At 41.8% G+C, this 12,598-nt stretch overlaps 1 protein-coding gene across 1 annotated transcript in view; it reads left to right on the forward strand.

Annotated features, from left to right (window-relative positions):
* Nucleotides 1-12,598, forward strand: part of DOCK1 (dedicator of cytokinesis 1) — a 613,707-nt gene that overhangs the window by 222,558 nt on the left and 378,551 nt on the right. Inside the window, exons 18-20 of the mRNA XM_077455510.1 lie at nt 445-628; nt 1,653-1,750; nt 9,176-9,265. Of these exons, the coding sequence (XP_077311636.1) occupies nt 445-628; nt 1,653-1,750; nt 9,176-9,265 (372 nt within the window). The remainder of the gene's footprint in view (nt 1-444; nt 629-1,652; nt 1,751-9,175; nt 9,266-12,598) is intronic.

Genomic DNA, 12,598 nt, shown 5'->3' on the forward strand with positions numbered 1-12,598 from the left:
TTAATATAGAAAATAGGTTTGATATTTGTGATTTACACCTGTGTTCATCATAGTAGTTGTTTTTCAGAATTATTGGAAATTATTGTAACATTTAATTGGATATCTCTGATTGGTAGAACAAATACATGAATCACAACTTGGGAATTAAATTATTGTTGCAATTAAGGGCATTAGTATTAGAAATGGAGGTATGCTGGCTGCTTTTCACTGTGTATAAGTTATTTGTTTATGTTTTTGAAGATCTCTTATTCTCCTAATAAATGTTCTGCTTTTTAAAGAACATTTTATAATTAGCCATTTCCTACTGCTTAAGCTTTGTGAAAAACGGCCTGTGTGTTCAGTTTTGACCTAAGAGACTTAACTGCGTTTTAGTCTGGATATTTATGTATCTGCATTTCATTTCCAAATTGCACATAATGATTTTCTTTTTCTTTTTGCAAAAAGGCAGAGGCAAAGAAGCTTGAAGATGCATCAACATACCTCGGCCTCCCTGCAACCAAGATCGAACTGGAGGAGAAAGGACACGCATCTCTTGGGAAGAGCATGCAGAATTTAGGCTGCTGTACCATCAGCAAAGACTCCTTCCAAATATCCACCTTGGTCTGTTCAACTAAACTTACACAGAACGGTAAGTGGGGCTTTGTGTAGGAAGATCTTGGGCTCTTACTGTCTGCTGTAATGTTGAGTTTTGACTAAATTGCAGATTTTTACATAAGAGGTCTTCCAGAGTATAATACAGTATGTGTCCACATTTTACCTCTCTCCCATTTCTTTGCGACTAGGATTTCAGAATTAATATGCGGTAACACCTTCAAGTCACATCTTGTATCATAGTCCAATCATTGAAACTGGTAGTACAGTATCCCTTTTGAAAGGCAAAATGCAACTCTATCACAGAAGAATTTTCAGATAATTGGTTGTCTTGCTATCCTGGTTGTTCATATTCGATGTCATGACTAAAAGGCTGAACTTGGAGCTCCAATACAATTTAGATAACAATGACTGTGGGATGTGGATGTAGCTTCTGTTTGGGGGTGATGATGAAGGCAAGTTCCTCTCTCACTGTGAGGAGAGACTACAAGCAGAAGTCATATCCTAATTTAGCCCAGAAAAATAACCTTTGGGTCTACCAATGGACTTGGTAAAAAAAAAAGCCCTAGCTGGAAGATGCTTTATTTTATGACGGTTGTAATGCAATGAGCGGACACAAAAACCATGAATGGCAATACAGACCTGAAAATGACAGACTCCCATTGTTAAAAGAAACCTGTCGTGAGCGAAATATGGAGAATGAAAGTAATGACCCCTTTCTGAAAATGCTGGTTGCCTGTACTTTGGGTAACTGACCTGGAACAAGTATGCCAATGAATAAAGTCACAGATGCATAAATATTGTGGGTGATTTGATTTAGATTGTTTGAAGCCATTGCAATCAAGCAACTAGCATTTTTAGGAGAGCTCAGCAATGGCAGCCTTTGTCACAAGACAGATTTTTTTTTTTTTTTTTTTTTAAGGACTGTTAATAAGCAACAAAATACTTTAATTTGACAAGTAAACCGGCACAATTTTAATTCAGACTGAATATTAAAATTCAGGTCCGTTTTTAACAATTTTAACGCTTTGCTACATAAAACATGTTTTCTTTTCTTTTAGTGGATTTGTTGGGTCTCTTAAAGTGGCGATCTAATACAAACTTACTGCAGCAGAACTTATGTCAGTTAATGAATGTTGATGGAGGAGAAGTTGTTAAGGTAATTCCCACTCTCTTTACCGTTGTCTATAATTCAGCTCTTTTTTTCTATGTGGTATATGTCTCCCATTTGATAGGTAATTTCTGAAAGCATCTCTTACAAGAAACCTTAGGGAGAGCCTGGCCTGAAGCAAGGCCTCTATTAGTTACTGTAATGTATGATATGTAGTTCACTGCCATTATTGTAATGTACAGAATATGTTTCTTAATGTATCTGAAACTAAAAATAGTGAAGATATATACTGTCTTATGTATGTATGCTGTCTTAAATTGCTCCCATGGAGCCTGTGCCTCCCTAGACAGGGTTGACCTAAGCACAAGGGTAGTGGCCTCATGGGCCTTTCCAGCTTACAATACACAGACTGTTTTTTATAGCAGTTTTCAGCTTTCCTGAAGGTTTGATCACTGCTAGCCCAGGTAACTGTCCCCTGCTATAGTCCACATGCTCCTAGGCATGGCACCCTCCTTCTCTGTCTTGCATTTCTGCATCTGTATCAGAAAAGTGGGAAAACGTATTACCGTGATGGTTGAATCAGAACGTAGACATCTCCAGCATAGTTCTGAACCCTTACACCTACAGCTTTATCTGCCCATTCAGCTGAGGATGATGAATGTACCCAATCCCTCTATATGAGTTGGTGCATGAGGAGGTTCAGTTTCCATACATAACTTGTGACTTAACATAGCTTAAGGTACTTTTTTGTTTTGTCCTTATTGACACATTCTGCACATATCTAGGCCTGGTGCAATTTGTCTCTGCTATCTACAGTTCTCTAAGAAAAATCCCAGATTTATTGTTTAGTCCTGAACGTTGCTTTGCACAGCAATACCCTGTTAAGGAGCAGCTCCTTATGAAGCAGTCATTTTAGCAATTTGACTGTCCCTGTGCAGGACTGCCCAGTGTTAAGGATTTCTTCTAACAGACCTCTCCCTGCAGCTTCCTATGGCTGCCAGGCTTAGTTCCCAGACCTTGGACATCTCCTAGGGGATCAAACCCAGGATATGTCCAGTCTTTCTGAATCTATCCCATTTCATTCTTCTGTCCTCCCTCACACCAGTGTTGCCACAGCTGGTGGATAATAAACATCTAATATCTAGGTGTCTCTTATCGATACAATTTTGGAGAACCCTTCAAATTGAATGTTGGTTTGTGGGACACCAGGATGTGGAATGCTTATTGCATATGTCCTCCGATGGGGAATGCTTCTTGGCCCATTCCTGGCTAACTTTGCTAAGGACACAGAAGAGAAGAAAGCCCTTTTGTCCCAGCAAGGTGGAATAACCTCATCCTGGGAAACCTTCTACCTTTTTAGGGGTTGGTGTAAGTACTACTTGTTTTCTCCAGGCTAAATTACTGCAAGCCTTTGCAGCTGCCTGTACCCAGGACATTTTATGCTCTTGGGCCATGACATGCTATCCAGGAGCTACGAGCTACAATTTTCAACTTGGCTCTACCCCGTTTCATGCTGCCTTTCAACATCTCAGCTATGCCTGGTGAACCTTTCCCTCTGGCATGAATCCCCTTTTAGAGGTCAAGGCCATTGTTCTGGAGAAGAACATTTTCAGAGTTTCTACTCAAACCTGTCTGCCATTCCCAAGGTAGTATATTGGATCTAAAAGTTCTCACCACTTTCTGTTGAATCTATAGGGTCAGTTATTGCTTTCCTGCATCTGGCCTTTGTGGACTCTGTGAAAATAAAAGTTGCCTACTTCCATCCTTCCGCCATTCTTTTCGCCCTTTTCTTTGGTCTGTCCCCCGGACTTTGGGTATTCATCAAGATGCTGGCCCATGTTCTTACTCTACTTCGCTCCCTGAGAAACCCCCATAGTGAAATATCTAAATGACTTTATCAGCCAGTATGCAACAGCCTTGTCCCTACAGAGGTTCTATTGGATCCTAAATTGTTTGACCTAATCCTAAAAATGGCCCCCCTCCCCGGGTATCTCTTACCCTGGACAAACTCCAGACTCTCCACTCCCATATTCAGTATTGCAACAGTATAGATTGCTGTTTTAGTGATTGTCACCCAGGATTCTCAAATAGGCAGGTTGAGAGGCTCCAGGAGGATTTTTTTTTTTTATTTGGAGGAAATGGTTTTATCTCCGGTTGGTAAAATCCAGTTGGGGGCCTGGAGCCTAGAGATTTCATAGCGATCTGGGTGGGATGGAATCTCCGATCCTGGAACCGGGTTTTGTGAACAGCCAGTAGTCTGGCTTGTTGATTGTACAGGTGGGTCCTGGGCTTATAGCAGAGCCAGGACCAGGGTTCTGGGCTCCACCTTCCCAGGGAGTCCAGGCATGCAAGGGATTAGTGTATCTGTTGGCACAGGACAGTCTGACAGAGCACACAGAGGCCCCAAATCGGTGGGCTGTAGCAGCCAGGAAGCTGTAAGAGTGTGTCACCAGAGGTACAGAGTGGGTACCAAACAGACACAGTTACAGGGTCAAGAGGACCAAGGTCAATGCCTAAACAGCAGTGCTGACCAGAGAGACAGGTGGCTTGGTATTTTCCATTTGTTATTTCATTATTGCTTTGAAGTTGAAACCCCATGCATGGAAATCCTGGATGGACTGTTTTTCTTCAATAAACATGGGCCAAAAAAGCCCTTAAACTGCATATCTGGTGTAGACTTGGCTCACTGGTAAGCTCTACACTGAAACTAAATGACCCCCAATATTACCGTATATACAGTCCTGAAGCCACCCAGCCCTCTGCATGAGAATTCTGTGTTTAGCCGTGGCCTCTTTCAAAGCCATTCTATATCCCATTTACATTCCATATCATTGCAACTCAACATTCTGGCAGCAAGGGAAAAGCAGGCTGTTTCTTTGGATGTCACATATACTGGATGCTCTTTCTGTTAGAGTTGTGTTTGATGGAGGAAGTTCATCTCCAGATACATATTCTGGGGCTCAGTGATTGTTATCCCTTCTGGGCTGTTTGACTGCAGGATCATCTGACCAAGGTTTTGTTGGACAATCCCAGCTTACATTAAAGCTGAACTTCAAGCTAAATAAATATTTCTTAACCACTTGACCTCTGGGCACTTAAACACCCTTAATAACCAGACCAATTTTCAGCTTTCTGTGCTTTCCCACAATTTGCAAAATCAAGATTTTTTTTTTTCCTTTTTTTTTTTTTTTTTTTCCACAAAATTGTCATATTATCAGGTTATTTCTCACACACAGCATATGCATACCACAAATTACACCCCAAAACACATTCTGCTATTACTCCCGATTACGGTGATACCACATGTGTGAGACTTTTACACAGCCCGGCCACATAAAGAGGCCCAACATGCAAGGAGCACCATCAGGCGTTCTGGAGCACCCAGGCCAATTCTGACATCATAATTTATTTGCTAGAAAATTACATAGAGCCCCAAAACATTATATATGTTTTTTTAGCAAAGACCCTAGAGAATACAATGGTGGTCGTTACAACATTTTATCTCGCACGGTACTTGAGCAGCAATTTTTCGAATGCTTTAAAAAAAAAAAACAGTAAAGTTAGCCCAATGTTTTTGCATAATGTGAAAGATTAAGTTACGCCGAGTAAGGATACCTAACATGTCACCCTTCAAAATTGCACACGCTCATGGAATGGCGCCAAACTTCGCTACTTAAAAATCCCCATAGGCGACGCTTTAAATTTTTTTACTGGTTACATGTTTTGAGTTAGAGGAGGTCTAGAGCCAAAATTATTGCTCTCGCTCTAACGTTCGCAGCGATACCTCACATGTGGGGTTTGAACACCGTTTTCATATGTGGGCGGGACTTGCGTATGCATTCGCTTCAGCATGCGAGCACATGGGGACAGGGGTGCTTTACATTTTTATTTTATTTTTTATTGTTCATTTTACTTCATTTATTTTAGTTTGACTTTTTCTCCCCAAAAATATTTTTTTTGGATCACTTTTATTCCTATTACAAGGATTGTAAACATCCCTTGTAATAGGAATATGGCATGACAGGTCCTCTTTACAGTGAGGTATGGGGTCGTCAATAAGACCCCACATCTCACCTCTAGGCTGGGAAGCCTGAAATAGAAAAAAAAAAAAAAAAAAAAGATTCTGGCTTTGATCGTATTGGCGACTCGGTAGAAGCACCGGAGGACGGCAGGAGGGGGGACGGGGACATCCCCTCTCACCTTCTGTAAGAACGTTGAAGCAGCAGAACAGCCACTATGTGATCATTCTTATGGTGTAGGAAATCGCCGGCTGAAAAAGCCGATATCTGAATGATGCCTGCAGCTACAGGCATCATTCAGATATCCCTGCACAAAGTCAGATATGTCATATGACGGCCGGCGGGCGGGAAGTGGTTAAAATGCATTTTTTTTTTTAACACAAATTGTCCATTTATACAATATTTCTAACACATAGCATGTACATAGCAAAAATTACACCCCAAAATAGATTCTCCTACTCCTCCTGAGTACGGCGATACTACATGTGTGAGACTTCCACAGCCTGGCCACATACAGATGCCGAGTACAGCCAAGCATGGCCGAGCATGGCTGGGTATCAGCGAGTATTGCAGGGTATCACCAAGTATCACCGACTATGGCTGGGCATTGCAGGGTATCACCGACTATGGCTCGGCATTGCAGGGTATCACCGACTATGGCTGGGCATTGCAGGGTATCACCGACTATGGCTGGGTATTGCAGGGTATCACCGACTATGGCTGGGCATTGCAGGGTATCACCGACTATGGCTGGGCATTGCAGGGTATCACCGACTATGGCTGGGCATTGCAGGGTATCACCGAGTATGTCTGTCTGGGTATGGCAATTTATGGCAGAGTATTGGCAGGTTAATTGTCGGTGAGCAGCACTGTGGGCACTGCCGATACAGCCCACAACGTTGCTGACACAGATCTCTCCCCTCTCACTGTACCGATCGGGGGTGCGCAAGAGCGAAATTCTGGGAGGACATCATATGACAGCCTCCCAGAGTTAAGCAACCGCCCTGTAGCTGTCATTCGGCTATGGGCCGGTTGTTAATTTCAAGAGGACACATATTCTTACTGTAATCTTGCTGTGCTTTGTGTATTTCTTCCAGATCTGTGCAATGATCCAATGTGAAACTTTGCCTCTGTGCTGGAGCTTCCAGTATAAAACACTGGTCACTTCTTCTCCCGCAGGGAGTCTAGTCTTGTTTCTGCCCCTCCCTGTAGTTTTCTGCAGGCAGCCTGTACTGAGTTGCATTGATGGGGCCCTCCTACAGTTTGGCTGTCTGCACGGGCAATGTACAGCACATAAGTAATAATGTCACTTCTACTTTTACAAGGTAATATCAGAGTTTACAAACTCATTTGGTGTACACAAAGGGGCTTTATATCCTTTGTGGCCACTGAGGAAGATCTATAAAATGTATGTGCCCGGAGTTTGCCACATGATGTCTCTTGTGAAAAAAAACTCATTGGGCCGAACATCATCATCCCTCAAGATCGAGCGGCGCTTTTGTGATCTGTCTGAGTTTACTGGTGTTTGTAGGTACCTGTCTTTATCTGAATAAAATGATATGCTGATTTACTGCACTATGAAGTTCCTCTTATATACACTTCTTGTGGGATGCTGAACGTTGCTAGAAATTACCATTGGGGAACCTGGTGAGGGAGAGATCCATCCATCAGGGATCTGTGTGGTTTCTTATAAGCGTCGGTAGAACTCTTGCTGGGGGTCTAAGCTTCTGCTAATAAGCTGTGGGTGTAAGTGCTGGAGCACTGAAGCATATTTTTCTGGCACTGATGAAGCATTTATTGGGGCATTGAAGACAATACTTGACTGCTTCTTTCACATTATCACTTTTTTTTTTGATTCGTACTTAACTTTGTATGTGTGTCAATGTTCTTTGTGTTTTATATTCAAATGGTTTTCACTTGCATTACTTTTTGAGAAACAGCCCATCGCATTTCTGTATATATGCCGTTTGAACCTACAAGGGTTGTTCCTCGATCTACTCCTAATTACAAGGTTGCCTTTCTCATATCACTTCATGAAATCAATTTTTTTTCCCTCCAAAAAAAAGTGTTTAAGAAAATTGCTGCGCAAATACCGTGTGATATAAAAAGTTGCAACAACCACCATTTTATTCCATAGGGTGTCTGCTAATATATATATATATATATATATATATATATATATATATATATATATATATAATGTTTGGGGGTTCTGAGTAATTTTCTAGCAAAAAATTATATGGGTAAATATTATACCCATAAACACCTGTATTTCCTTGTAGTTAAATTGGAGTAACGCAAAAAAAAAAAAATGAAGTTGGCTACAAATACTGCAGCTGCTGACTTTTAATAATTGGACACTTAACTGTCCCAGGGTTCAGTGGGAGAGCGAAGCCCCGCTCCTCTCCGCAGCACCGGCATTGTAATTGTGGGCGCCCGGCTGTGACTTCACAATCGGGCACCCACTGAGCATGCGCAAACCTCGCAGTGACTGGCCAGGTAATCATCTTGGACCTGTAATGTGTCCCCAATGATTGCTGAGAGGGGGTGGTGATCTCCCTTACAGTGCCCCGGGAGGAAGTGGGAGCTGGAACCCTGAAAAGAGGGTACCACCCCCCAACCAAAAAAAATATGTCGAATGTGGCATGTCAGGAAATCGCCTCCCTTAAAGCGGAAATGAAATTTTTGGATGGAACTCTGCTTTAAGAGGGCTGGGCTGGAAGGGAGTATTTGTCTTTTAGACACATGCACCTTCTATGACACTGCAGTGAGAGGCGAGCCTCCACTGCATCATTTTTATTGGACGACTGAGACCAATGGCACTTTACCATTGGTCCAAGACTCCATGCTGTTTGAGCTCAGTGCCTCTGACAAGAAGTGTCTGTATTTTAAGTTGGAGTCGCTACGACCCTCGAAGCTTGATTTTTCTTGTTCATATTCATGGCCCTGCTTCACCTGCCTCCCCTGATTTACAATCTCTGTTCTACAATGGCTTGCTTAAAAACTGAGGCAGGCTGGGAGTGGAAGGGGTTACACTGGGCGGTCATTGAAGCTTTGTTTAACAGTCAGTTTCCAAGGGATTTCTTCAATTTGTAGGAATCTCCTCTGGCTTCTTATTTTGACTAAGGGATGGCAAGTGAAGGGACATATTCCCAATGTGATATAGATGGCAAAAAATTGATACGGATTTTACCTTCCCTTACGCTATGCAAAATGAAAAAATAATTGTCTTTAGTGCTGCTTTAATCCTGTGTACTCCAGGAAATGAGTTTTATTGTAAATCAGCAATCCAATTAGTTTGAAGTGTTTCCCTTTAACAAACCAAAGTAGTATTTTCAAATCCCGGTTAACATAAATGTTTTTATCTGCAGTCAGTTTAAAATTCCCAGCTAGTATTTTGCACTATTCTAATTTACAAAATGTGGTATGAAGTTGACACAATCTCTATCTGTAGTTCTTGCAGGACACTTTGGATGCGCTGTTTAACATCATAATGGAAAACTCTGATACCGAAACATATGATATATTAGTCTTTGATGCCTTGGTAAGTTCTATCGGAGGAAACATAATGATAAATACAGTGCAGTATCATTTGAAATATTGCTTTTTCTTGTTTCTTTTATTAACATTAAACAGCCATTGTTTTGAGTTGTCTGCATTCTGATCATATTTACCATAAGATCGGAAACGGTCAAAATGTGATATATTAAGGTTTGCAGAATAGCGAAGAGGGTCATATTCTATTATGCTAGTGATAGATGTGTACAAGATGAAGCAGAAATATGGTTTGCAGGATTGTCTCTGTTTTTAGGTCATTGAAGGAAGGGAGTTAAAAAGTTAGATGGAGTAATTCTAAAAAGAACAGTGTTTTACTTATCACTAGTCTTCAACAATGGATTCTGAATCCTGTTAAAAATGTTTACAATGTGGTTAAAGGATTGGTGCACTTTAAAAAAAACTGTGGAGTAGAATCTGCCTTTTTCGAGTGTCAGGAGACGGTGCTTTATATGCTAATGTCGGTGATTGTGCATGTGCTACTACTTCTTTGGCTGTCGCACTTATGCAGTGTCTTTAGTCTGCTCTAAAGTCACTGACCTGGAACAGATATTCAGATTGGAAGCAATTATTCCACTCACTGGTACTTTCCATTCTGGCATGCCTTTGTGGGAAGTGTCTCAAAGCAGTAAATCCAAACGCAGCCAGACATCTGGCATTTTTAGAAGAATGTCCACACTCAAAGCCTCTGTTTTTTCTGTCCATACTATTTATCGGTTCTGTTTTTATATACATAATAGGGGTGGAGGTTCTGTCACCTTGGTGTTGGGCAGGTCATATCTTCCTTTTTTTTTTCTTTTTTTTTTTTTTTAATATACATGTTTAAAAGCCTAGGATTTTGCCCACCTGATATCTATTAAAGCAGGAGTACGCTGCATCTGAACAGCAAAAATGCTTTTTTAAATTTTTTTTTTTTTATATTCAAAGCAAACTCACCCTTCTACCGTATATACTCGAGTATAAGCCGAGATTTTCAGCCTCTTTTTTGAGGCTGAAAGTGCCCCCCTCGGCTTATACTCGAGTCATCGCTGTTTGCCCGCTCGATCAGCGTGTCGAGCAGACAGACAGCGGCCATTCTATAATTCAAAAGCCGCGCCTCCGGCTCCGCCTTCGCCTGTGATAGGCGGAACACTGAATTTCCCAGCAGCCTGTGTTCCGCCTATCACGGACATCGTATCATCCTCGTACTACGGACGAGGATGATACGATGTCCGTGATAGGCGGAACACAGGCTGCTGGGAAATTCAGTGTTCCGCCTATCACAGGCGAAGGCGGAGGCGCGGCTTTTGAATTTTACAATGGCCGCCGAGGCGCCGACGAAGAGGGCACGGGACGGAGGCAAGGCAAGGCACGGCACGGGACGGGACGGAGGCAAGGCAAGGCACGACACGGGACGGAGGCAAGGCACGGCACGGAGGCAAGGCACGGGACGGAGGCTCGGGACAAAGGCTCGGGACACAGGTAGGCTGGACACACACACACACACACACACACACACACACACACACACACACACACACACACACACACACACACACACACACACACACACACACACACACACACACACACACAGATGGATACACACACACACAGGGATGGATGGATGGAGACACACACACACAGGGATGGATGGATGGATGGATGGAGACACACACACACAGGGATGGATGGATGGATGGATGGAGACACACACACACAGGGATGGATGGATGGATGGACACACACACACACAGGGATGGATGGACGGACACACAGGGATGGACGGACACACACACAGGGATGGACAGGCATGTCTCACCCTCGGCTTATACACGAGTCAATAAGTTTGCCAGTTTTTTTGGGGGTAAATTGGGGGCCTCGGCTTATATTCGGGTCGGCCTATACTCGAGTATATACGGTATTTATGTCTCCATGTTTTTATTTTGCTGAGAAATCACTTTGAAATACATCCCCCTAGCATTTCTAGCTGTGACCATCTTGAGTAAGGATGGATTATACATGTAGCTTTTTCCTAATCTGCCCTTAGCTCATGCAGGCAGGAGGGTGTGCTTAGCTGAGACAGACCCTCCCCTCCTGAAGATTCCTGGGATGGATGATATAATTTGCCTAGGCAAGAAACCTGGAAGTAACTGAAGAAATGTAACAAAAAAAGAAAGGGTCAAAACAACTATATAATACCCTGTTTCCCTAAAAATAAGACCTACAAGGACTTTAACTAGGGCATATTTGGGGGGTAGGGCTTATATTGCAGCCATCACCGACAATCGCTTCTTATTTTTGAGGAAACAAGGTATATGCCATCCAATCTGTTTACTAATGCCAGAAGCATGAGGATTAAATTGTCAGTGTTGATTGAGAGAGTTCCACTTTAATGTGGAGGATCAGTAAAATCTAAATACTCTTTAAAAGAGATCACATGCCAAATTCCCTTTCATCACACAGCACAGAAGAGAAGGAAGTATTCTCTAGAAATGGGTACGGGTTTCAGCTCTTCTGTCACCTTTTTGTTTTTCATTGCCTTGATTCAAGACTGCTAACATAGCTTAAGTTAGTGTTTCACAAAATGGGATTGATTTGGAACCTAAACAATCTCTTCTCCTAGTACACAAAGCTACAACTGTGCTTTCTCCTTCTTTGCGAAGGGGTATAGCTCACAAAGGAACAGACAGGCCTGTTTTAATTTCTAATTAAAGTCCATCCTTTTGAAGTCAGGACTTCAAAGAGTTTTTAAACCCATGATTCAGGACACTCGTGTTTTTTTTATATATATATATATATATATATATATATATATATATATATATATATATATATATATATATATATATATATATATATATATATATATATAGTATACTTCAGATACTATAAGCCAGGTGGTGTACACCAATTACAATTGTGAGCTCATCATATTACCCGGGACTCACTGATAACAAGTTGTGGTGTCTGGCCAACACTCGAGTCAGTGTTGCTTGTGTAATATGTTTAAAGTCAGGAAAACTAAAGAGCCACTTCACATTCTAGTGCGCCTTTATAATGTATGTGCTGCAGTGCACTTTTTTCAAGTGTTGAGGTGCAATGGGTTGTGGCAACCTCATGGGCTTCAACACGGCAAACATTGCTTCTTCCAATTTTTTGTTTCCCTTTGCAATGTACAATAACACACACCATGCATTGTACATTTTAACACAGGTACAGCAGTTGGACAAAAATATGGGAACAAGTATGGTAAAAGAATGAAATTGTTACCCAATATGGTTTTGGACTGCCTTTCTGACTTCTCCTGGAAACTGACAAATATAAGTGTTGGATGGTGGAT

Source organism: Lithobates pipiens, unplaced genomic scaffold (genome assembly GCF_037356315.1).
Source record: "Lithobates pipiens isolate NorthernLeopardFrog02 unplaced genomic scaffold, aLitPip1_a1.2 Scaffold_25, whole genome shotgun sequence".
Lineage (NCBI taxonomy): Eukaryota > Metazoa > Chordata > Amphibia > Anura > Ranidae > Lithobates > Lithobates pipiens.